At 44.3% G+C, this 25,569-nt stretch overlaps 1 protein-coding gene across 7 annotated transcripts in view; it reads right to left on the bottom strand.

Moving 5' to 3' along the window:
- The window catches only part of LOC124596608 (leukocyte elastase inhibitor-like), a 170,053-nt gene extending 145,354 nt beyond the window's left edge, over positions 1–24,699 (bottom strand). For all 7 annotated transcript variants that reach the window (XM_047135827.1, XM_047135828.1, XM_047135832.1 and 4 more), the window contains exon 1: positions 24,553–24,699. In XM_047135827.1, coding sequence (XP_046991783.1) covers positions 24,553–24,672 — 120 coding nt within the window. In that variant the 5' untranslated portion in view covers positions 24,673–24,699. The remainder of the gene's footprint in view (positions 1–24,552) is intronic.
- Positions 24,700–25,569: the final 870 nt, after the last annotated feature.

Raw genomic sequence — 25,569 nt, 5'->3', positions numbered from 1 at the left:
TAGGCGTTGTCGGCGGATCACGATAGCAAATATCCTTCAACTTTCCCCACAGAAAGAAATCCGTGGACGTCAGATCCGGTGAACGTGCGGGCCATGGTATGGTGCTTCGACGACCAATACACCTGTCATGAACTATGCTATTCAATACCGCTCCAACCTCAATGTGCCGGACATCCATCATGTTGGAAGTACATCGCCATTCTGTCATGCAGTGAAACATCTTGTAGTAACATCGGTAGAACATTACGCAGGAAATCAGCATACATTGCACCATTTAGATTGCCATCGATAAAATGGGGGCCAATTATCCTTCCCCCCATAATGCCGCACCATACATTAACCCGCCAAGGTCGCTGATGTTCCACTTGTCGCAGCCATCGTGGATTTTCCGTTGCCCAATAGTGCATATTATGCCGGTTTACGTTACCGCTGTTGGTGAATGACGTTTTGTCGCTAAATATAACGCGTGCAAAAAATCTCCCATCGTCCCGTAATTTCTCTTGTGCCCAGTGGCAGAACTGTACACGACGTTCAAAGTCGTCGCCATGCAATTCCTGGTGCATATAAATATGGTACGGGTGCAATCGATGTTGATGTAGCATTCTCAACACCGACGTTTTTGAGATTCCCGATTCTCGCGCAATTTGTCTGCTACTGATGTGCGGATTAGCCGCGACAGCAGCTAAAACACCTACTTGGGCATCATCATTTGTTGCAGGTCGTGACTGACGTTTCACATGTGGCTGAACACTTCCTGTTTCCTTAAATAACGTTAACTATCCGGCGAACGGTCCGGACACTTGGATGATGCCGTCCAGGATACCGAGCAGCATACATAGCATACGCCCGTTGGGCATTTTGATCACAATAGCTATACATCAACACGATATCGATCTTTTCCGCAATTGGTAAACTGTCCATTTTAACACGGATAATGTATCACAAAGCAAATACCGTCCGCACTGGCGGAATGTTACGTGATACCACGTACTTATACGTTTGTGACTATTACAGTGCCATCTGTCACAAAGCGAAAAAAGTGGTCCAACTAAAACATTCATACTTCCTTACGTACTACACGAATATGTAATAAAAATGGGGGTTCCTGTTTAAAAAAAAAAACAGTTGATATCCGTTTGACCTATGGCAGCGCCATCTAACGGGCCAACCATAGCTTCAACCCCAACAAGCTAGACGAGTTTCGTTATTTGTAGTTTTTTCGTTTGATGCTTACTTCGTGAGATAATTGGCCCGGTCACTATCAATGGACCACCCTGCATACGCAAGGAAAGGTCCGTCTTAGAAACATCCACTAAAAGGAAAGAAAACTCATAGTCTACAGAAATAACTTTAATGGATCTAAGCGAATGACATCACTTAAACAAATACAAAAAGGGAAAGTATTGCATTCCTTCTCTTGGCAGGAAAGGAAAAATTCATCGACGGCATTACTCTGCCCAATGTATTTGGATACTACAGTAACAAGGCACACAAGTATGAGGTTAACATGTACAGAAGCTACTGTTAAGAAGACGATTGCGGACGGTTTTGGTTTACATCTTGCGTCTTGTTGCAAGGCCGGCTGCCACTGAGTTCCACTCTGGAGGAGCTGTGAAAGCCGACTATCGTCTCTTGCTGTTCAAGAGCAATGTGGAAAACTGGCAGTTTTTGTATTAGAAACGCACTTTTTTTCCATGCAATCCACTTTATGTCTATACATATTTTAAGTGTGTAGACTTTATGCTGCAAAATGTCCATACTATCCGTTGAACTAAATACATTTTCCAGTTATATACCTGCTTTAGACATGTGAATAGATGGAAGCTCTTTGGTATCAAGTCCGGTGAATAGGGTGGATGTTCCAACAACTGTCAAGGTCTTCATGAGCAGAGGACGGCACGTCAGAAGCCTTTTTTATTTCTGTGATCGAAATTATGATTCGTTGCATCATCATGGTGCCAGCTCGTCCGGGACTCTTCTAGAGCGGCTTCTTCAATGATAGCCAACTTCAGTTGAATCTTCTATGGCAGGTACAGTCGTCTGTTGGAATACCTGGCGAATTTATCGCTGGACAGTGCAGCTGCAGAATCGTCCGAGACGTGGTGGTTCGACTCGTTCCCCAAGGCTGCTTTGGAATCCAGCATCCTCATTTCCTGCTTCCCATGACTTGCTACTCCACACAACAGGGTGCAATTCTACGCTGTGCGGTCTGGAAGTCGCACGCCGCCAACCATAGCTGTCAGATTTCTCGAAATAAAATCGTGATGTTTTACTAATCTGACATTCCTAAACTGAACCAGTCGGGATTTTTTCGAAACGGACTTTCTAGAAATTAGAAGCAACGCATACGAATATGGAGCGCAAACATATATCCAACAACTACTGGTTTAATATTTTCAATAATTTTAGTGCTCGAGACCGGGTGATGAACGGAGGCTCCGAGTGCTGCAACCCTTGGGTGTGTTTGAAGTAGTTTTCGCTTCCGTGAAGAACGCTATTCGAAAGCAAATTTCTGTCTAAAGACAGAAAATCCTCGGTTTTTTTGGTCGTACGTTATTTCAGTAAACAGATCAAAGCCATGTGTCCAAACACTCTGTGACCATAATGGCTTTAAAACGGAGGATGCCGCAGAAAGAACCGAAATACGAAACATCTGTTTCCAAAAGCAATTCAGTTCAGATGCGAAGGAACTTGTCCCTCTTCTAGCACCAGTGTACCGTAGGCCTCTGGAGGAGCGAAGCTTTCCTAACCATTGGAAAAAAGTCACAGATCATTCCCGTTTCGCAGACGTCGGTCTGTTCAATCTTGGAACATATTTTATGTTCGCATATTACGACATACCTGGAAATAGAAAATCTCCTCTGTAGCTTCCGAAAACAACAATCGTGTGAATCCCAGTTCGTTCTGTATGTCCACGAAATTCAGAAAGCAGAAGATACGGGCACCAGGTAGATGCCGTGTACCTTGCCTTCTGGAAGGTATTCGATACAGTTCCGCGCTGCCGCCTGGTAAACAAAATCACGAGCGTGTGTACTATCAGACCAACTGTGTGGTTCAAATGGCTCTGAGCACTATGGGACTCAACTGCTGAGGTCATTAGTCCCCTAGAACTTAGAACTAGTTAAACCTAACTAACCTAAGGACATCACAAACATCCATGCCCGAGGCAGGATTCGAACCTGCGACCGTAGCGGTCTTGCGATTCCAGACTGCAGCGCCTTTAACCGCACGGCCACTTCGGCCGGCACCAACTGTGTGATTGGATAGAAAAGTTTCTAGCAAACGGAACACAACATTTCATTTTCCGCGGAGAGAACTCTTCAGACGTAAAATGAACTTTGCGTCTGCCCCATGGGAGTGTTATAGGACCATTACTTTCATAACGTCGAAACTTCCACAAGGCTTTCCAGGGATGGTGGTGTTGAACACAATGTAATGCATTTGTAGCACATACATTGATGTGCCAAAATCATGGGATACCTCTTAAGCCGGCCGGGGTGGCCAAGCGGTTCTAGGCACTACAGTCTGGAACCGCGCGGCCGCTACGGTCTCAGGGTCGAATCCTGCCTCGGGCATGGATGTGTGTGATGTCCTTAGGTTAGTTAGGTTTAAGTAGTTCTAAGTTCTAGGGGACTGATGACCTCAGACGTTAAGTCCCATAGTGTTCAGGGCCATTTGACCCATTTGATACATCCTAATATTGTGTCGGACCTCCGTTTGCCCGACGTCATGCAACCACACGACATGGCGTTGATCCAACAAGTCTCATTGGGTCCCCTGCAGAAATATTGAGGTATACTGCCTCTATAGCTGTCGATAGTTGCGAAAAAGTTGCCGGTGCAGGATTTTGTGCACAAACTGACCTCTCGATTATGTCCCATAAATGTTCAGTGGGATTCATGTCGGGCAATTTGGGTGGCCAGATCATTAGCTCGAAATGACGAGAATGTTCTTCAAACCAATCGCGAACAATTGTGGCCTGGTGACAGGGCGCACTGTCTTCTACAAAAATTTGGTTCAAATGGCTCTGAGTACTATGGGACTTAACTCCTAAGGTCATCAGTCCCCTAGATCTTAGAACTACTTAAACCTAACTAACCTAAGGACATCACACACATCCACGCCCGAGGCAGGATTCGAACCTGCGACCGTAGCTGTCGCGCGGCTCCAGACTGTAACGCCTAGAACCGCTCGGCCACCGCGGGCGGCCTACAAAAATTCCATCGTTGTTTGGGAACATGAAGTCCATTAATTCCTGCAAATTGTCTCCAAGCAGCCGAAGGGAACCATCTCCAGCCAATGATTAGTTCAGTTGGACCAGAGGAGCTAATCCATTCCAAGTAAACACAGCCCACACCATTACATAGCCCATACCAACTGGCACAATGCCTTGTTGACAACGGGGGTCAATGGCTTCAAGAGATCTGCACCACACTCGAACCCTACCATCAGCCTTTACCAAATGAAATCGAGATTCATCTGACCAAGCCACAGTCTTCCTGTCATCTAGGGTCCAACCAGTGAGGTCCCGCGACAAGAGGAGGTGCTGCAGGCAATGTTGGTGCTGTTAGCAAAGGCACTCGCGTCGCTCTTTGCTGTCATAGGCATTAACATTTCGCTGCACTGTTCCAACGAATACGTTCGTCGTATGTCCCACACTAATTTTTGCTGTTATTTCCCGCAGTGTTGCTTGTCTGTTACCACTGACAACTATGCAAACCACTGCTCTCGGTCGTTAGGTGCAGGCCATAGGCCACTTCGTTATACCTGGTGAGAGGCAATGCCTGGAATTTGGTATTCTCGGCACACTTTTGAGACTGTGGATCTCGGAATATTGAATTCCCTAATGATTTCCGAAATGGAATGTCCCATGCCTCTAGCCCGAATTACCATTACACGTTGAAAGTCTGTTATTCCCGTCGTGCGGCCATAATCACGTCTCACATCTTTTCACATGAACCATCTGAGTACAAATGACAGCTCCGCCGATGCACTGCCCTTTTAAACCTGGCGTACGTGATACTACCGCCACTCTGTGTGTCCATATGGCTATCCCAAGGATTTTGCCTCCTTAGTGTACACAGAAAGATTTCTTACTGTATGATTACACGGCTGACAGAACGATGTCTGGAAGCAGTTACTTCCATGAAATTTCTACGAGTATGCTACCGAGCGACTTGAGGTGCAACAACATAAAATTAATACGGGCAAGGCAGATTCCAGTTAAAATCGTTGAAAGAATCCTCAGTAAATGCAGTCTACCAACAAAGGAAGTATCTTACAAAACACTCGTTCGACCAATACTTTAATATTGCTCGTTAGTCTGGAATCCGCCACAGATGGGATTGATAGTGCAAGTAGAGAACATCCAAAGAGGGGCAGTGCGTTTCATTAGAGGTTCATTTAGCAAGCGCGAAATGATCACGTAGATGTTCAGCCAATTCTAGTAGCGGACGCTGCAAGAGACACGGTCTGTATTACGGTGTGGTGTACTGTTCGAGTTCTGAGATCGTACGTTTCCAAAAGAGTAAGCCAATACATTGCTTCCTCCTACGCGTATTTCGCGAAAACACCTTGACGAGAGATACGAGCTTACCAACAATCGTTCTTCCCACGAACAATTCGCGACTCAAAAAGGAAAAGGGGAAGTGAGACTGGTACACTAACAAGTACCCTCCGCCACACACCTTCGTTTTCACCCATGGCACTTCATTAGTTTCGCTATATGTCGATGAATCACTTTGAAAGCAATGCTTCAAGCATTGTTTTGATCGACTTCTGTTTCGGTGCCGAACGCCAGCGAGTTCGATGTTAATGGCTACTACCTGCACGTCTCTCAGCGTTTACAAGACTTTTTGTTAATATTTAACACTCGCACATTGAATCGACTTATGTGAGAAGTTATTTCTGGTGAAATAAATATTTTTGACGCATTCCAATGGTTTAATCGGGAATCAGGTTTTCTACAGGAAAATCGAAACAATCCTTCAAAATCGGGATATCTGGCAACCCTGCCGGCAACACAGCACCACCGGTTGTTCATTTTCCCGTTATACTGAGAAGTGAGCCTAAGGCGTACTTGAACTCGACCTTACACATGAGTGTCGGAGTACTGTATGCGTTGATCTTCTCCATGGTTCATTGAACTTTGACAATCTGTTTCCTGGTGCCTTGCCCTGGTGTAAACCTTGCCTGGTCACTGGCGATTTGCAGTACCAAACGAACTTCCAGCCTTCACTGGCAATAAGTGCAGAAAGTCGTTGGTGTTCGGTTTCAGGAGAGATGTTGCAGCCGATGGGAGATACCTTATTGTACAAGAATGTGAAGACTGCTTCGTTCCACTATTCAGAACTCTTCATTGTGTCCCATGTCGTTTCGCACAGGTGTAACAGCACATGCACTTGACAAGAGAGATAGGAGTCCACATAGACGCTTACCAACAATAGTTCTTCCCGCGAACCATTCGCGACTCAAAAAGGAAAAGGGAAATTGACACTGGTACACTAACAAATACCCTCCGCCACACACCTTCGTTTCCGGTCATGGCACTTCATTAGTTTCGCTTTATGACGATGAATCAATTTGAAAATAATGCTTCAAGCATTGTTTTGATCGACTTCTGACAGTTCCGAACGCCAGTGAGTTCGATGTCAATGACTACTAAGTGCACGTCTCTCGGCGTTTACAAGACTTTTTGTTAATATTTAACACTCGCACATTGAATCGACTTATGCGAGACGCTATTTCTGGTGTAATAAGTATTTTTGACGCATTCCAATGGTTTAATCGGGAATCAGGTTTTCAACAAGAAAATCGAAACAATCCTTCAAAATCGGAATATCTGGCAACCCTGCCGGCAACACGGCACCACTGGTTGTTCATTTTCCCACTATACTGAGACGTGAGCCTATGGCATACTTGAATTCGACCTTACACAGGAGTGTCGGAGTATTGTATGCGGTGATCTTCTCCATGGTTTATAGAACTTTGATAATCTGTTTCCTGGTGCCTTGCCCTGGTGTAAACCTTGCCTGGTCACTGGCGGTTTGCAGTAACAAACGAACTTCCAGCCTTCACTGACAATAAGTGCAGAAAGTCGTTGGTGTTCGGTTTCAGAAGAATTGTCGCTACTGATGGGTGATACCTTATTGTAGAAGAATGTGGAGACTGCTTCGTTCCACTATTCAGAACACTTCACTGTGACCCATGTCGTTCCGCACAGGTGTAACTGCACATGCACTTGACAATTTGACAGTCGCTTTATGGATTTCAGGCATAACTCCACCAAAATCAGGAGTCTTAATAAGCTGGAGATTCAACGGTCTATTCCACACCTCTGATACGAATATTTGCTGTACTTTCTCTATAACTGAGATATAATTTCGAGCATACTTGATCCAGTATTCTCACAGTAACATTTCGCATTGCCGCACAGACATCAAAGTCAATACGGCTTTTCTTTACCACGATGAGAGTATCTTCTCTGCGCCAGTGCTTCTTGATCGGTACTGGGTTTGATTAGCACTCCTCTGTATTGTTCTCGATCCATCTTTTGGCCTCTGACTACGACGTTTCGAACATCTTTTGTCACGTGTGCCAAAGTTCGGCTTAAAATCTGAGTGAGGATTCCGTATCATTCGTGACAGTCTTATCCTCTGTTTAAAAGACAACTTTAATTATAGAAAATGACACGGTATAACTAAGTATACAAGGGGTCCAAGGAGTAGTAGTCACAGGAACAATCATTTGAAGCAAAAAAACTTCGTATGGACATATGAAGGGCTTATTTCAATAATGGTACAAGTCCATTTTTGTTCATTGTGAGATACAGAGTCCTAAAGCTAAATGAGCGCTGAAAAATCTGCAGTTGAGATACCAGAAATATTCAAGCATATGGCTTCTTGCTAGAGATGAACCTTTCTTTCTGTTTGTTTGGATCATTAATCTCAGAAGCATTATAGACAGAAAAGTGGAGGTAATGGACTTGTACCACTATCGAAATAAGCCCTTCATATGGCCTATTCCGAGTGGTTCTCGAGACAGAACAAATTTGATATACATTGTTATTTATTTTCTTTATTATTCAGTACCCTGTGAGGTTTTCACATGTACAACAGGTACTAAACATTACAAAATGCGTTTTACAAAGTATCAAGTGTTCGTGGGCCACTGATGCGTGCACGCAGTCGCCGTGTTCTTGTACTACTGCATCATTTCAACAATGTGTTACTGTTCATGCACAAGTTGTTGAACTACACGTTCAGAAGAAAACTGAGAACTTGGGAGAACACCTTTTTCACGATATGTGCTGAAAACTCTGGCAAACTTTCTACAATCAGGAATTCTAAGCGTCGGTAAACGCCGACGGTCGTCTTCGACAGCAACAGGAGCACTATCATTGCAGAAGCCTTAGACATACACGAAATCTGCATCTTCCTCGTTAGTGTAGATATGTGGCACTTTAGCCAGCGCATGTACAAGTACAGTCAACCGATGCTTCTCTCTCATACACCCTCATTCCCTCGCAACATTTCAGTCACAACACACCATAGACAACTGCGCGTTCAACGGGCTAATTTAATGACGGAAAGACATCTCGAGCACAGAGGTTAGAAGCAACGAGGTAAGTTGGGCTAGAATAAAACGTCAAAGAGATGGGTGGGTAAGACACACGTGCGTGCAACGAGCCCAAAAACAAAGGTACATTAAACGTGAACTACCTCGGAAACCATTCGGAATAGGCCACATGTCCATATGAAGCTTCTTTTGCTTCAAACGAACGTCCAAGTCATATCCATGAATACTGGCCATTCCTCCCGGGAGACACCGTAGAATGAATTCGCCGTTCGAGTTTAACATTATGTTCTGCTATGCTTCTACACTAGCTCCTATCCATGAAGGCGTGGAGGGAAACGCCTGAATAGTGGAAACTTTCAGTTAGCCCGTGAGATGTTCGCGGACAGCACAACTGGTAGCCTACAGTCCACGAAAGGCAGTCATCTGGATCAGAGTCCCGGTTCGACACACGGCCTTGAAAACGTTAAAGCTACCGTTACCACCCGTCTGTTTTCACCTGCCATCATCAACATTGCGAACATACACCACTCATCGAAATACATTATGCGCCATAACAAGAATTAAAGCTAGTCTCATGACATCAGATTCGCTGTCTTTGTCAGCTCATAACCTAAACGTCACCTTCCAACGCAATTTCGCCCTTGAGCATCGCTACAGGGACCGTAAGTCTGTCACCGTAATCTAGGTCCCCCCAAAATAATACATTAACAAAATTAATTTTGTTGTATTAATGTCATAATCATTAGTCGTTAGCTAAGTGAAGTAAATCAACTGAAACTGAGGCAGGTATATTGATAAGTGAACTAAGTGATATAGAAAGAGTAATAGATTTTGAAATTTTGTATATTGAGTATACTTCATAACATGCATGGTGGTCACAATGAGAGAAAAAGGGATAGACCTATAGTAAACATGACACTAGATGGAGAATAACTGAGAACACCGGAAACCTTCATGTACGTGCGGAGTATAATGCAAGAAAATCAAAGTAATGTCAAAGGCGTAAATCAATGTGCAAAGGCAGACTCATAGCTTTATGAAAATTGTGAGAGGAACGACACGGAACAAGAAGCCCGTCCCCCCCCTTCCCCCAACACCAAACAGATTATATATCAATTTTTTTTGTGCGCTGCAGAAACCTGGGTCACGAAGGAAAGGGAGGAAAGTAAGATACGAGCAAGTGGAATGCAGTTGTTGAAAAGTCAGATAGGAGTAGCAATCATATACTCTAAAAAACAAAAAAAGACGCACCATGGAGGACTTATCCGAATGAGACAGAAATCAGCAGATGCGATATACACGTACAGACAAACAAATGATTACAATTTGCAGAAAAACTGGATGATTTATTCAAGAGAAGATCTTTACACATTGAGCAAGTCAACAACATGTTGAGGCACCTGTGGCTCTTATGCAAGCAGTTATTCGGCTTGTCATTGGTTGATACAGTTTTTCAATGTCCTCCTGAGGGATATCGTGCCAAATTCTATCCATCTGTTGCATCAGATCATCAAAATCCATGTGCGACAGTTTCTGCTGATTGTCTGCCGAGGGCGGGGGGGGGGGGGGGGGGCACTAACTTGCTGAAATGTAAGTCCAGGATAGTCTGCCATGAAGGGCTTCGGCCTGTACTCTCATAGACTGGTGTAGAAATGAGTAGAAATGTCTTCAGTAATCAGTTCCAATTCGAAATGAGCCACTATGACTAGCGAAGACGTGTCTGAGGTGCCCCGAACAGTGCTGGGATGCCAACGTGACTATTGTCTACTATACGGTCCGACACCCAGAAGTGATGGTCTGGAGTGCCATTTCTTTTCACAGCAGAACCCCTTTGGTTGTCATCCGCGGTACCCTTATAACAAAGCGGTATGTCCACGATTTTCTACGCTCCATTCTGTTGCCCTTCTTGACAGGCCCTCTTGCGCTTACATTTCAGTACGATGATGCCCACCCACATACAGAGAGTTTCCGCTACTAGTCTTCGCGCTTTCCAAACCCTACTTTGGTCAGAAAGGTGGTTGGGACTCTAGCCAGTTGGGAACGTTTGGAGCATTATGGGCAGCGCCCTCTAACCATCGCGGGATTTTGACGGTCTAACGCGTGAATTAGACAGAAAACCCACAATCGACGGCAAAATTAATGAACTTGGTGATAAACTCACTGCCCTCTATGACAAACATGCACCTGTGCGCACAATCCGTGTAAGAAAATCTCCTGCTCCATGGCTGACAGCTGAATTACGTCGAATGATGACTAATAGGGATGCTGCCCACAGGCGTTTCAAGGCTGATCCGAAACCCGAGCGTTTCGAAGAATATAGAAAGCTACGGAACAGAGTGAAACAATGCATTCGCAATGCTAAAATCAGGCACGCTCGCTCCCTTGTATGCAGCGATCTGACGCCCACGACTCTATGGAAGAATCTCCGTAGCTTGGGGGTCGGAAAGGCAAAATCGGAAACTACTTTTCATGTGTCAGCTAACGAATTAAATGAATTCTTCTCTGCACCTCTGAATACCAGCACAGCTGATAATTACCGTCCACAAGAATACCCAAACAGGATAACTAACAACGATACCTTCCATCTAAAACATGTAACAACAAATACGGCAAGAAAAGCAATAATGAGAATCTCTTCTGATGCAATAGGCAACGACAGTATCGGTATAACCATGATTAAGAATGTTGCCGATATCTTAGTACCTGTCTTGACTGACATATTTAATTTTTCCCTCGTGAACGGAATATATCCCATTGCATGGAAAAGAAGCCTAATTCGACCCATCCCTAAGATCGAAAACCCGCAACTGCCTAGTGATTACCGACCAATTAGCATACTGCCTGTTGTTTCCAAAGCACTTGAATATATTGTTCATGACCAAATTACTGAACACTTGCATGAATTCAGCCTATATGACAAATTTCAATCCGGTTTCCGTAAACATCACAGCACAAACACTGCTCTAATTAAAGTAACTGATGACCTGAAATATGCCATCGACAATCGAAAGGCAACAATATTGACGCTACTGGACTTCAGCAAAGCTTTTGACACTGTTAACTTTGACATATTGCTCAGAAAAATGCAACAGCTTAATTTCTCTGATAGTGCAATGAGATGGTTTGAAAGCTACTTAAAAGACAGACAGCAATGTGTTGTCTGCGTTAATGAAAAATCTTCCTGGAAACATGTTTCCTCGGGAGTGCCACAAGGATCAGTCTTAGGGCCACTTTTGTTTTCTTTATATGTCAACGATATTTCGTCGGTTCTGTCCTCCTGTAAATATCATTTCTATGCCGACGACCTCCAGCTCTACCTAAGCGTCAGACCTGAAGATGTAAACACTGCAATCGCTCAGATGAATGACGATCTGTCTTCAGTAGTGACGTGGGCGAAAAACCTGGGGCTTAAACTAAATGCAAAAAAGACGCAAGTAATCTTAATAGCCCATCAGAAATTAATAAGTTCAGATTTCTGCGAACGGCTACCTCCTATTCTGCTCGACGGTACTCCAATACCATATCAGAAAACAGTGAAGAACTTGGGTGTAACTTTGGATGAGCATCTCAACTGGGCGGAGAATACAGTCGCAGTGTGCCGAAAGACGTCTGCTTGTCTCTATGCTCTCAAAAAGTTTCGGAACATATTTCCACAGGACTTGAAACGCCAGCTCGTGCAAGCACTCGTTCTACCGAACCTCCACTATTGTGATGTGATTCAACAAGGCATGAGTAGTGAAAACAAAAGACGGCTAGAGCTAACCATGAATGCCTGTGTGCGTTACACCTGCAACATTCGCCGATTTGATCATGTTAGTGCTTCATACTCCGAGCTAGGGTGGCTGCGGCCGGACAAACTGCATGACTACCACACTCTATGTCTACTCCAACGACTCCTCGTCGCGCAAGCACCCCAGTACCTTGCTTCAGAGATTAAAAACCTGTCATGCCATCATAATCGAAACACGAGGTCACTCTTATTTGGTATCCTAACTGTGCCCACTCACAAAACAAAAACTTTTGCAAACTCCTTCTCAGTTGCCGCTGTCCGCCTCTGGAACAAACTGCCCCTTACCTTGCGCAAAATTCGATCTCCTGCTGCTTTTAAGAAGAAGTTGAAGCATTTCCTACTATCATCCTCACAAAGTTCTCCACAAAATTAATGTACAAGGACAATCCCCTCATCTGTCAAATAGCAAAGCTAGCGTCTCCTACCTTGCTCCTGAGATGCCTTCCTCTTCATCTATCTCTATTAGCCACGCAATCTTCTTTTCCTTTATATTTCCTTAATTATGTTTCATCATGTCTCTATTCTTCTCCTCCCTTCACCATGAGTCTCCCTCATACTCCCTGCTGCCAGCACTCATATCTAAAATCTGTCTCTTCAATAATGTCTAATTATAACAGTACTTGTGACCTAAGAATATAAACTCTATATGTATGTATTTTTCCAGGTGTACCTTTCAAATTGTTTATTTCACTTTTGTACTAGATGTAGTTTAACATGCCTACTAAAACATATGAATGTAAAATAAGTAGAATGCCTGGTTAGATGTAAGAGAGGGCCTGATGGCCCTAATCTTGCCAGGTTAAATAAATCAATAAATAAATAAATAAAAATAAATTTAGCACAGTATCCCTCAGGAGGACATACGACAACTCTATCAGTCAATGCAAAACTGCGTAACTGCTTGCATAGAGGCTGAAGGCGGGCCAACGCGTTACTGACTTTCTCAGTCTATGATGCTCTTTCTCTTGAACAAATCATCCAATTTTACTGAAACCGTAACCACTCCTTTGTCTGTATATGTACATCACATCTACTGATTTTCATCCCCTTCGGATAATTCTTTCATGGTGAGTCTTTATTTTTATGTTTTTGTTGTTGTTGTTGCCTTCAGTCGAAAGACTGGTTTAATGCAGCTCTCCCATGCTACCCTATACTGTGCAAGCCTCTTCATCTCTTAGTACCTACTGCAACGTACAGCCTTCTGAATCTGCTTACAGCATTCGTCTCTTGGTCTCCCTCCACGATTTTTACCCCCATCGTCCCTACAGCACTAAATACACTCCTGGAAATTGAAATAAGAACACCGTGAATTCATTGTCCCAGGAAGGGGAAACTTTATTGACACATTCCTGGGGTCAGATACATCACATGATCACACTGACAGAACCACAGGCACATAGACACAGGCAACAGAGCATGCACAATGTCGGCACTAGTACAGTGTATATCCACCTTTCGCAGCAATGCAGGCTGCTATTCTCCCATGGAGACGATCGTAGAGATGCTGGATGTAGTCCTGTGGAACGGCTTGCCATGCCATTTCCACCTGGCGCCTCAGTTGGACCAGCGTTCGTGCTGGACGTGCAGACCGCGTGAGACGACGCTTCATCCAGTCCCAAACATGCTCAATGGGGGACAGATCCGGAGATCTTGCTGGCCAGTGAAGTTGACTTACACCTTCTAGAGCACGTTGGGTGGCACGGGATACATGCGGACGTGCATTGTCCTGTTGGAACAGCAAGTTCCCTTGCCGGTCTAGGAATGGTAGAACGATGGGTTCGATGACGGTTTGGATGTACCGTGCACTATTCAGTGTCCCCTCGACGATCACCAGTGGTGTACGGCCAGTGTAGGAGATCGCTCCCCACACCATGATGCCGGGTGTTGGCCCTGTGTGCCTCGGTCGTATGCAGTCCTGATTGTGGCGCTCACCTGCACGGCGCCAAACACGCATACGACCATCATTGGCACAAAGGCAGAAGCGACTCTCATCGCTGAAGACGACACGTCTCCATTCGTCCCTCCATTCACGCCTGTCGCGACACCACTGGAGGCGGGCTGCACGATGTTGGGGCGTGAGCGGAAGACGGCCCAACGGTGTGCGGGACCGTAGACCAGCTTCATGGAGACGGTTGCGAGTGGTCCTCGCCGATACCCCAGGAGCAACAGTGTCCCTAATTTGCTGGGAAGTGGCGGTGCGGTCCCCTACGGCACTGCGTAGGATCCTACGGTCTTGGCGTGCATCCGTGCGTCGCTGCGGTCCGGTCCCAGGTCGACGGGCACGTGCACCTTCCGCCGACCACTGGCGACAACATCGATGTACTGTGGACACCTCACGCCTCACGTGTTGAGCAATTCAGCGGTACGTCCACCCGGCCTCCCGCATGCCCACTATACGCCCTCGCTCAAAGTCCGTCAACTGCACATACGGTTCACGCCCACGCTGTCGCGGCATGCTACCAGTGTTAAAGACTGCGATGGAGCTCCGTATGCCACGGCAAACTGGCTGACACTGACGGCGGCGGTGCACAAATGCTGCGCAGCTAGCGCCATTCGACGGCCAACACCGCGGTTCCTGGTGTGTCCGCTGTGCCGTGCGTGTGATCATTGCTTGTACAGCCCTCTCGCAGTGTCCGGAGCAAGTATGGTGGGTCTGACACACCGGTGTCAATGTGTTCTTTTTTCCATTTCCAGGAGTGTAGGTGATCCCTTGATGCTTCAGAATGTGTGTACCAACTGATCCCTACTTTTGGTCAGGTTGTGCCACAAATTTCTCTTCTCCCCAATTATATCCAGTACCTCCTCATTAGTTACGTGATCTACCCGCCTAGTCTTCAGCATTCTTCTGTAGCATCATATTTCAAAAGCTTCTATTCTCTTCTTGTCCAAACTACTTATCATCCATGTTTCACTTCCACACAAGACTACACTCCATACAAATACTTTCAGAAAGGACTTTCTGGCACTTAAATCTATATTCGATGTCAACAAATTTCTCTCCTTCAGAAACGCTTTCCTTGCCATTGCCAGTCTGCATTTTACATCTTCCCTACTTCGACCATCATCAGTTGTTTTGCTTCCCAAATAGCAAAGCTCATCTGCTACTTTAAGTGTCTCATTTTCTAATCTAATTCCCCCAGCATCACCCGATTTCATTCGACTACATTCCATTATCCTCGTTTTGCTTTTATTCATGTTCATCTTATATCCTCCTTTCAAGATACTGTCCATTCCGTTCAAATGCTCTTCCAAGTCCTTTGCTGTCTCCGACAAAATTGCAATTTCATCAGTAAATCTCAAAGTTTCTATTTCTTCTCCATGGACTTTAACTCCTACTACAATTTTTTTTTCTTTTGTTTCCTTTACTGCTTGCCCAGTATACAGATTGAATAACATCGGGGATAGGCTACAACCCTGCCTCACTTCCTTCTCGACCACTGCTTCGCTTTCATGCCTCTCGACTCATAACTGCGATCTGTTTTCTGTACAAATTGTAAACAGCCTTTCTCTCTATGTATTTTACCCCTGCCACCTTCCGAATTCGAAAGAGAGTATTCCAGTCAACATTGTCAAAAGCTTTCTCTAAGTCAACAAAAGCTATAAGCGTAGGTTTGCCTTTCTTGACGTATCTTCTGTGAGAAGTCGTACGGTCAGTGTTGCCACGTATGTTCCTACATTTCTCTGAAATCCAAATTGATCTTCCCCGAAGCAGGTTTCTAAGAGTTTTCCCATTCTTCTGTGAAGGTTCCGTGTTCATATGTTGCAGCCATGACTTATTAAACTGACAGTTCCATAATTTTCACACGTGTCAGCATCTAATTTCTTTGAAGTTTGGATTATTATATTCTTCTTCAAATATGAGCGTATTTCGCCTGTCTCATACAACTTGCTTGCCAGATGGAAGAGTTTTGTCATGCTAGGCTCTCCCAAAACTATCAGTAGCTCTAACGGATAGTTTTCTATTCCCGGGACTCTGTCAAATTCTGCACGAAGTATCATATCCCCCTTCTCATCTTCCTCTACGTCCTCTCCCATTTCCATAATATTGCCTTCAAGTTTATCTATATATTCCTTCCACCTTGCTTGGGACTCGTCTTCCACCTGAGCTCTGGATATTCATACCTTTTCTCCAAAGGTCTCTTTAATTTTCCTGTACGCAGTATCTATCTCATCCCTAGTGATATATGCTTCTACATCCTTACATTTGTCCTTTCGCCATTCCTGATAAGTCATTTTGCACTTCCCGTCAATCTCAATTTTGAGACGTTTGTATTCCGTTTTCGCCTTCTTCACTTATTGCATTTTTATATTTTCTCCTTTCATCAATTAAATTCAATATGTCTTGTGTCACCCAAGGATTTCTACTTCCCCTCGTCTTTTTACCTACTTCATTCTCTGCTGCCTTCAATGTTCCATCTCTCAAAGCTACCCACACTTCTTCTATTGTATTCCTTTCCCCTGTTCTTGTCAATCGTTCCCTAATGCTCCCTCTGAAACCCTTTACAACCTCTGGTTCTTTCGGGTTATCCTGGTACCATCTCCTTAAATTCCTGCCTTTTTGTAGTTTCTTGAGTTTTAATCTGCAGTTCCTAACCAATAAACTGTGGTCAGAGTCCACATCTGCCCCTGGAAATGTCTTAAAATTTAAAATCTGATTCCTAAATCTCTGTCTAACCATTATACAATCAATCTGAAACCTTCCTATGCCTCCAGGTCTCTTCCACGCATACAACCTTCTCCATGATTCCTAAACCAAGTGTTAGCTATGATTTAGTTATATTCTGCGCAAAATTCTACCAGGGGGCTTTCTCTTTCATTCCTTTCCCCCAATTCCATATTCACCTACTACTTTTCCTTCTCTCCCTTTTTCTACTATCGAATTCAAGTCCCTCATGACTTAAATTTTCGGGTCACTTAACGATCTGAATAATTTCTTTTATCTCATCATACATTTCCTCCATCTCCTCTTCATCTGCAGAGCTAGTTGGTACATAATTTTTGTCTTAGTGTAGAAAAGGTGAGAATTGGAAGTGTTAGGGAGATAATACATAAGAGAGGGTTGAGGAAAAAAGATTAAAATGCTTACGGAGGTACACGAGATGAAGATGGACAGTAAGAGAGTAAGGGCAAGGCCAAGGCCAAGGGATAAGGAGAGAACTAAAAAAATGGTTCAAATGGCTCTGAGCACTATGGGACTTAACTTCTGAGATCATCAGTGCCCTAGAACTTAGAACTACTTAAACATTACTAACCTAAGGGCATCACACACATCCATGCCAGAGGCAGGATTCGAATCTGCGACCGTTGCGGTCGCGCGGTTCCAAACTGTAGCGCCTAGAACCGCTCGGCCACTTCGTTCGGCCTAAGGAGAGAACTGAGCCAGCGCGAAGACAACAGAGGGCTAACTTAGTGGTAAGACCGGAGGATGGATAGATTTGTGTTCCAAGCACACCCTGTCAGTGGTGAGAAATTGTACAAGATGATGATATAACTTATTGTCGGAGTAGCTTAAACTGAATTTGCGCCCTAGTAGTTCTAGTGCCAACTGGATTATGTTTGAAACGTTAACAGGACATTTTTAATTTATTAATTACATAGCATATAGAAACATAATGATGTTGCTGTAACTGATTCGACAAAATCAGCTGCAGGTGTATGGGATCTGCACAGCCCTTGAGGATAAGAGGGACCTGATTCCTGAGTTGCCTTCTATCCTCTTCGCTTCCAACAATCCTGACGAAGATCTAAATCTGTTTCTACATGTATGGCGTCATAAATCATATCATTATGTCATGCGCCAATGGCGACGCCTGGTATTGGCAGGTTCAGTCCACCTGTTTTAACATCTCACAAATGTTCCCAGCAGTGTATATAACGCTAAAGGTCCAGAAAAATGTGATCTCGACAAGAGACGCTCGTACTACCGGGAGAATTTTAAGACTGATCTGGAAATGCTTTTGAGAATTATCTTTCGTGGCATTCAGAGATATGATACTTCGAATCAATGATATAACAAGTGCTCCGAACGGATGATTCACCGACGCGATGTAATGTCAAGAAAAACTCTTGGCGCATACTACCGGAAGTGAGCAATACAAATACCTTAGTTCCCTCCCGTACCCACCCTGTAAGCCAAACGACTAACTGCGAAATCTGGGCCGTTTTGCCTCGTTTGTGTATCGATTCCGCAAAGGGTTCAGTGCGGTATGGCTGAGGTCACCATAATCCACGTAACAGCTTTGAGTTTATGTGGAAATCGAAGCGTTTTGGTGCTTTAACTGTCAGGTAACTGTTACGTGTATGGATTACGTATACTTATAGGTCTAAAAATTGTACCTTTGATAAGAAGAAAACAAACAGCCCTCAAATTGCGGATATTTACGATTCATTGTGTCCGTAAGACACAATTCATTATTGGGAGACATCTCCGAATGTTGGACGCCATCGTTATAAATGTAGAGTTGCTTTTGAAAAAGGAAGAATGAATAAAAATTTCTCTACGACACCAAGCGCCTCGTCATCTCAGGAGAAAGATGTTTGACACCGTGGGTCTTTCTGTCGACGGAAGATGCAGTAATCGTTTGAATATGAAATGGAAGATAAAAAGGTAATTTAGATATGAAATGTAATGATCACTTAGGATCGTTTATAGATAGAGCAGGTGGCAATCTTTGGTTCATTGGTAGAATACTGGATGAATGTAATTAGTCTGAAAAGACCACTGCTTACAAGATACTTGTGATTCTTAGAGTGTCACTGAAGTGTGTGTTCCATACCGTAGAGGATACTGAAACTGAACGTGTACACAGAAGGGCAACATGAACGGTCAGAGGCGTCTGACTCACGGGAGAGTGCTGCGGAAATGCTAAAAAAAACATGATTTGGCAGAAGCCTGATTACAGACGGCAACTAACTGGCGAAAACTTACTTACGAAGTTTCAAACTGCGCACAATAGTCTGCATGATGCGCAATTTCACTCCCAACGTCCATGGCGAGGTCCGTCTTTGCAACCACGACACCATGCAGCACAGTACAGATGGGCCCAACAACATGCCGAACGGACCGCTCAGGATTGGCATCACGTTCTCTTCACCGATGAGTGTCGCATATGCCTTCAAACGGACAATCATCGGAAACGTGTTTGGAGGCAACCCGGTCAGGCTGAACACCTTAGACACACTGACCGGCGAGTGCAGGAAAATGGACGTTCCCTGCTGATTTGAAGTGCCATTATGTGGGGCCAACGTACGCCGCTGGTGGTCATGGAAGGTGCCGTAACGGCTGTACGATACGTGAATGCCATTCTCCGACCGATAGCGCAACCATATCGGCACCATACTGGCGAGTCATTCGTCTTCATGGATGACGATTCGCGTCCCCATCGTGAACATCTTGGAATGACTTCCTTCAGCATAACGACATCGCTCGACTAGAGTGGCCAGCATGTTCTCCAGACACGAACCCTATTGAACATGCCTGGGATAAACTGAAAAGGGCTATTTGTGGACGACGTGACCCACCAACCCTCTACGCTAAATCACGATTGAGGAGTGGGAAAATCTGGACCAACAGTGCCTTGATGAATTTGTTGATAGTATGCCACGACGAATATAGGCATGCATCAATGCAAGAAGACGTGCTACTGGGTGTTAGAGGTACCGGTGTGTAGAGCAATCTGGACCAACACCTCTGAAGGTCTCACTGTATGGTGGTACAACATGCAGTGTGTGATTTTCATGAGCAATGAAAAGGGCGGAAATATTATTTATGTTGATCTCCATTCCAATTTTCTGTACATGTTCCGGAACTCTCGTAACCGAGGTTATGCAAAACTTTTTTCGATTTGTGTATATCAGGATGGGTCTTATGAACTTCTCTATGTTTCTAGCTAAATATCATGGGAAGGAGAAACTAAACAGAGCGAAAACTTCCACAAATTTGGTTCAGACATCAATAAAATATTTAAATGGAGAAAACACAGAATAGTGCTTCTTCAACTAATGTAGTAGCTTTTGCTTTTGAACCAAAGAAGTCTCATAGACAAGAGAAATCATTAGGCCACCATATTTAGGATTTTCAGTCATTAGTAGATTTGGAGACTATAGACAGATATGAGTATTATCGAACTAACTGTTCAATAAGGCATGGTTGCAAAATACTAACACGAATTATTTACAGAAGAATGGAAAAACTGGTAGAAGCCGACATCGGGAAAGTTTCAGTTTGGATTCCCGAGAAATGAGGGCAATCGAGCGGCAATACTGACACTACGACTTACCTTAGACTATAGGTTAAGGAAAAGCAAACCTACGTTTATACACCATGTGATCAAAAGTATCTGGACACCTAGCTGAAAATGACTTACAAGTTCGTGGCGCCCTCCATCGGTAATGCAGGAATTCAATATTGTGTTGGCCCGACAGCTTTCACTCTCGCAGGCATATGTTCAATCAGGTGCTGGAAGGTTTCTTGTAGAATGGCAGCCCATTCTTCACAGGGTGCTACCCTGAGGTGGGGTATCGATGCCGGTCGGTGAGGCCTGACACGAAGTCAGCGTTTCAAAAATCCCAAAGGTGTTCTATAGGATTGAGGTCAGGATTGTGTGCTGGCCAGTCCATTACAGGGATGTTATTGCCGTGCAACCACTCCGCCACAGGCTGTGCTTTATGAACAGGTCCTCGATCGTGTTGAAAGACGCAATCGCCATCTCCGAATTGCTCTTCAACAGTGGGAAGCAAGAAGGTGCTTAAAACATCACTGCCTGTTCTAATGGCTCTGAGCACTATGGGACTTAGCTGCTCAGGTCATCAGTCCCCTAGAACTTAGAACTACTTAAACCTAACTAACCTAAGGACATCACACACATCCAAGCCCGAGGCAGGATTCGAACCTGCGTCCGTAGCGGTCGCGCGGTTCCAGACTGTAGCGCCTAGAACCGCTCGGCCACTCCGGCCGGCATCACTGTAGGCATGTTCTCCATGAAAAACACGGCCACACCATAAAGCCACTGCCTCCGAATTTTACTGTTGGCACTACACACACCGGGCATTCGCCATACCCACACCCTGTCATCGGATCGCCACATTGTGTACCGTGATTCGTCACTCCACACAACGTTTTTCCACTGTTTCAATCGTCCAATGTTCACGCTCCTTACACCAAGCGGGGCGTCGTTTGGCATTTACCGGCGCGATGTGTGGCTTATGAACAGCGGCTCGACCATGAAATCCAAGTATCTCGTCTTCCGCCTAACTGTCATAGTGCTTCGGTAGCTGAGTTGGTTAGAGCACTTGCCCGCGAAAGGCAAAGATCCCGAGTTCGAGTCTCGGTCGGGCACACAGTTTAGCCGGCACTGTAACTCAGCGTGTTCGGTCAGAGGGTTAGTTGCCCTCTGTAATATAAAAACTGAGTTAATGGATCAACTACGAACTGAAACGGGTGTCTTGCGACGTCCGCACCGAGCAGATACAACGAACTAAACCGAACAAAATGAGACAAAAAAAAAAAATTGTCATAGTACTTGCAGTGGATCCTGATGCTGTTTGGAATTCCCGTGTGATGCTCTGGATAGATGTCTGTCTATTACGCTTTACGACTCTCTTCAACTGTCTGCGGTCTCTGTCAGTCAAGAGACGAGGTCGACCTGTATGCCTGTACGCTTTGGTGGTGAACGTCTCCCCTCACGTTTCCACTTCACTATCACATCGGAAACAGAAGACCTAGGGATGTTTAGAAGTGTGGAAATCTCGCGTACAGACGTATGACACAAGTGACACCCAACCACCCGACCACGTTCGAAGTCAGTGAGTCTCGCAGAGCGTCCCATTCTGCTCTCTTATGTTGTCTAATGACTACTGAGGTCGCTGATATAGAGCACCTGGCAGTAGGTGGCAGTACAGTGCATCTAATATGAAAAACGTATGTTTTTGGAGGTGCCCAGATACTTTTGATCACATAGTGTATCATTTGCAGGCTTAGAGCAAGCTGTTGACTGGCATGAAAGGGAAGCAGTGGTTTGGAAGGGAGTGAGACAGAGTTGTAGCCTGTGCCAGATGTTATTCAATCTGTATATTGAGCAAGCAGTAAAGGAAACAAAATAAATATTTTGAGTAGGAATCAAAGTCCAGGGAGCAGAAATAAAAAACTTTGTGGTTTGCCAATGACATTGTAATTCTGTCAGAGACAGCAAAGGATTTGGAAGAGCAGCTGAACGGAATGGACAATATCTTGAAACGAGGATGTAAGATGAACGTCAATAAAAGCAAAACGAGAATTGTATTGTATTGTATTGAACTGGGGACCTAGAAACGACGGAGAGGCTTCGTCCCCGCCACAGCGTCAGTGGTACACAACCCCACAACAGGCCACAGAAGAACACTCACCTCGCTGCCGCCCCACACCGAACCCAGGGTTATTGTGAGGTTCGGTCCCCAGTGGATCCTCTCCCCGGGAACGTCTTGGTTCAAATGGCTCTAAGCACTATGGGACTTAACATCTGAGGTCATCAGTCCCTTAGACTTAGAACCACTTAAACCTAATTAACCTAAGGACATCACACACATCCATGCCCGAGGCAGGATTCGAACCTGCGACCGTAGCGGTCGCGTGGTTCCAGACTGTAGCGCCTAGAATCGCTCGGCCACTCTGGTCGGCGCCGGGGACCGGCTCGCCTTCCTGCCCGGAAACCAGTGTGATAGACCTCACGGCCAACCAGGCCGGCTAAAACGAGGATAATGGAATGTAGCCGAATTAAATCAGGTGATGCTGAGGGAATTAAATTAGGAAACGAGACACTTATAGTAGTAGATGAGTATTGCTATTTGAGCAGTAAAATAACTGATGATGGCCGAAGTAGAGAGGACATAAAATGTGGACTCGCAATGGGAAGAAAAGCGTTTCAGAAGAAAAGAAATTTGTTAAAATCGAATATAGATTTAAGTGTTAGGAATTTTTTCTTGAAAGTATTTGCCTGGAGTATGGCCATGTATCGAAGTGAAACATGAAAGATAAACAGCTTAGACATGAAGAGTATACAAGCATTTGAAATGTGGTGCTACAGAAGAATGCTGAAGATTACATGGGTCGATCACGTAACTAAGGAGGAGGTACTGAAAAGAATTGGAGTTACAAGGAACTGATGGAAAAACTTGACCAAATGAAGTGACTGGGTAGTAGGACACATTATGAGTGATCAAGGGATCACAAATTTAGTTCTGGAGGGAAATGTAAGGGGTAAAAACCGTGGAGGGAGACCAAGAGATGAATACAGTAAGCAGATTCAGAAGGATGTAAGCTGCAGTAGTTATTCGGAAATGAAGAGATTTGCGTAGGATAGAGTAGCAAGGAGACCTCTTTAAGCAATTAGGTTTTGAAATTATACCATTGCAGCATATTACATTGGCGCATAAATTCCCATATAAATAACCCAACTTGATCCAGAGTAAGTATTAATAATGTCTGTAGTTACAATTTTAGAAGAAATATTAGCGTTCGTTAGTTATCACCAACTTGGCTTTTGTTCAAAATTATGTGAATTACGCGAGGATGAAAAAAATAGATCATTTATCCAGTGTTGCGACGAACAGCAAAATTAGTCTTAACTGGAAACAGAAAATGTCCGTTTTGGGCAATTTCGTCCATTTCACTGATCTCTTTACAAAGTCGTGTAATATATGTAATCTATTTGATTGATTTATCACTTTTTCATAATTTTATATATTAATCTGTACGCGAGCTAAATATCTGTAAATGAGTTAAATATTTAGCGGCCTAATTGTTTTTTCAAACCAAGACGATATACTTTGCTTAAGATTCATGAAACACGCGACTGAACTAACTACATAAACCAAGTCTTAGACTCATCGAAATAAGATTAAATTATGGCGACGGTTGATGCTGATCTGAGTGACATCTGATCACAGACACATTCAACATTTTCCAGCAGATTATTTTAACTAGTTATGGCTCTTCAACTAATAACTTGCACTAGCAACTCATATTCGATACTACTTGTCTGTCTGCTGAAGAATCTTTCAAGTCAACAAAAATAGAGTCTTATTCGCGAATGAAATTCCGGTCCAACGGCTACATGAACTGACTTCCTGTATATACGTAGTTATTCGTTACAATGTGATGAGACACCACATTCATGGAAATAAATTAATACTGATTTTACCAGACTAACATTGTAGGTGCCAGCATCGCGAAAGCAGAAGGGTGAAGACGTCGCTTGGTTAACTCCACCAACGCCATTTAAATACGCGTGGACTGCACCCAAAAGAAGCACTTTACCCAAGAAAGCCATAGTGTACTCCAGTCCTTGTTTGATGCCGTTGTGATACCCGCCTTAAACCATATTAATATCTGAAATAACGATCACTGAATTAAAGCAAAAATAAAGCAATACAAAATGGTAATTAAATTGTAAGGGTCTCTCTCTCTCTCTCTCTCTCTCTCTCTCTCTCTCTCTCTCTCTCTAGCTTTAAGAGATAATTTGGTTACAAAAATTACTTTTTGACATTCCGTAGATAGTGTAACCAGTCATCTGTCACAAACTTCTACATCTACATGTAAACACAGGGTGGCTGCAATTAAACTTTCGCTGCTTGAGAGGTCCCCTACGAAAACGAGTGATCGTAGAACAATGAGAAATTTGCAAGGATACGCAGAAGAGAAATGACGAATAAACCACTGAAAGAAACACATTTTAATTTCTACATGAGAGGGCAACACTTGTTAACTGCCTATCACGTTTAGGTTCCGTTTCACATCTGCATCCACGACAGCCTGGAACCGCGCTAGGGATCGTTTGCAGCACTTTTCGAATGGTGAATCTAAGGCTTAATTTCGGCTTTCCGGCACCTCCCAGAATTTTTTTTGAATTTACTGTAACAAGTGGGCACAGGATGTTTACAATAGTACAAGTGTGGTATCGATAGCAACGATACCACGGCGTACGTGCAAGTTCATACGTTGGCACTACGAGACACCGACGACAGCGCCCTCTAGCCGGGGCTGTGAAGCTCTTCGAGCGTCGCTCCGGATTCAGCCCATTTCATCAAGGGCTGACGGCCTGGAAACATCGCTTCAGCCTCAGGGGGTGTTGGCTTGCTTTGAGACTATGTACTAATTACGACGGGTCTAAGGCTTCGCACCTCAGTGCAAAGTTATGTATTTACGTTAATATTGTTGTGGTATAGTA

Source organism: Schistocerca americana, chromosome 2 (genome assembly GCF_021461395.2).
Source record: "Schistocerca americana isolate TAMUIC-IGC-003095 chromosome 2, iqSchAmer2.1, whole genome shotgun sequence".
Taxonomy (NCBI): Eukaryota; Metazoa; Arthropoda; class Insecta; order Orthoptera; family Acrididae; genus Schistocerca; species Schistocerca americana.
The sequence above is the reverse complement of the archived record's forward strand: the minus strand, read 5'-3'. Positions and strand labels throughout refer to the sequence as shown.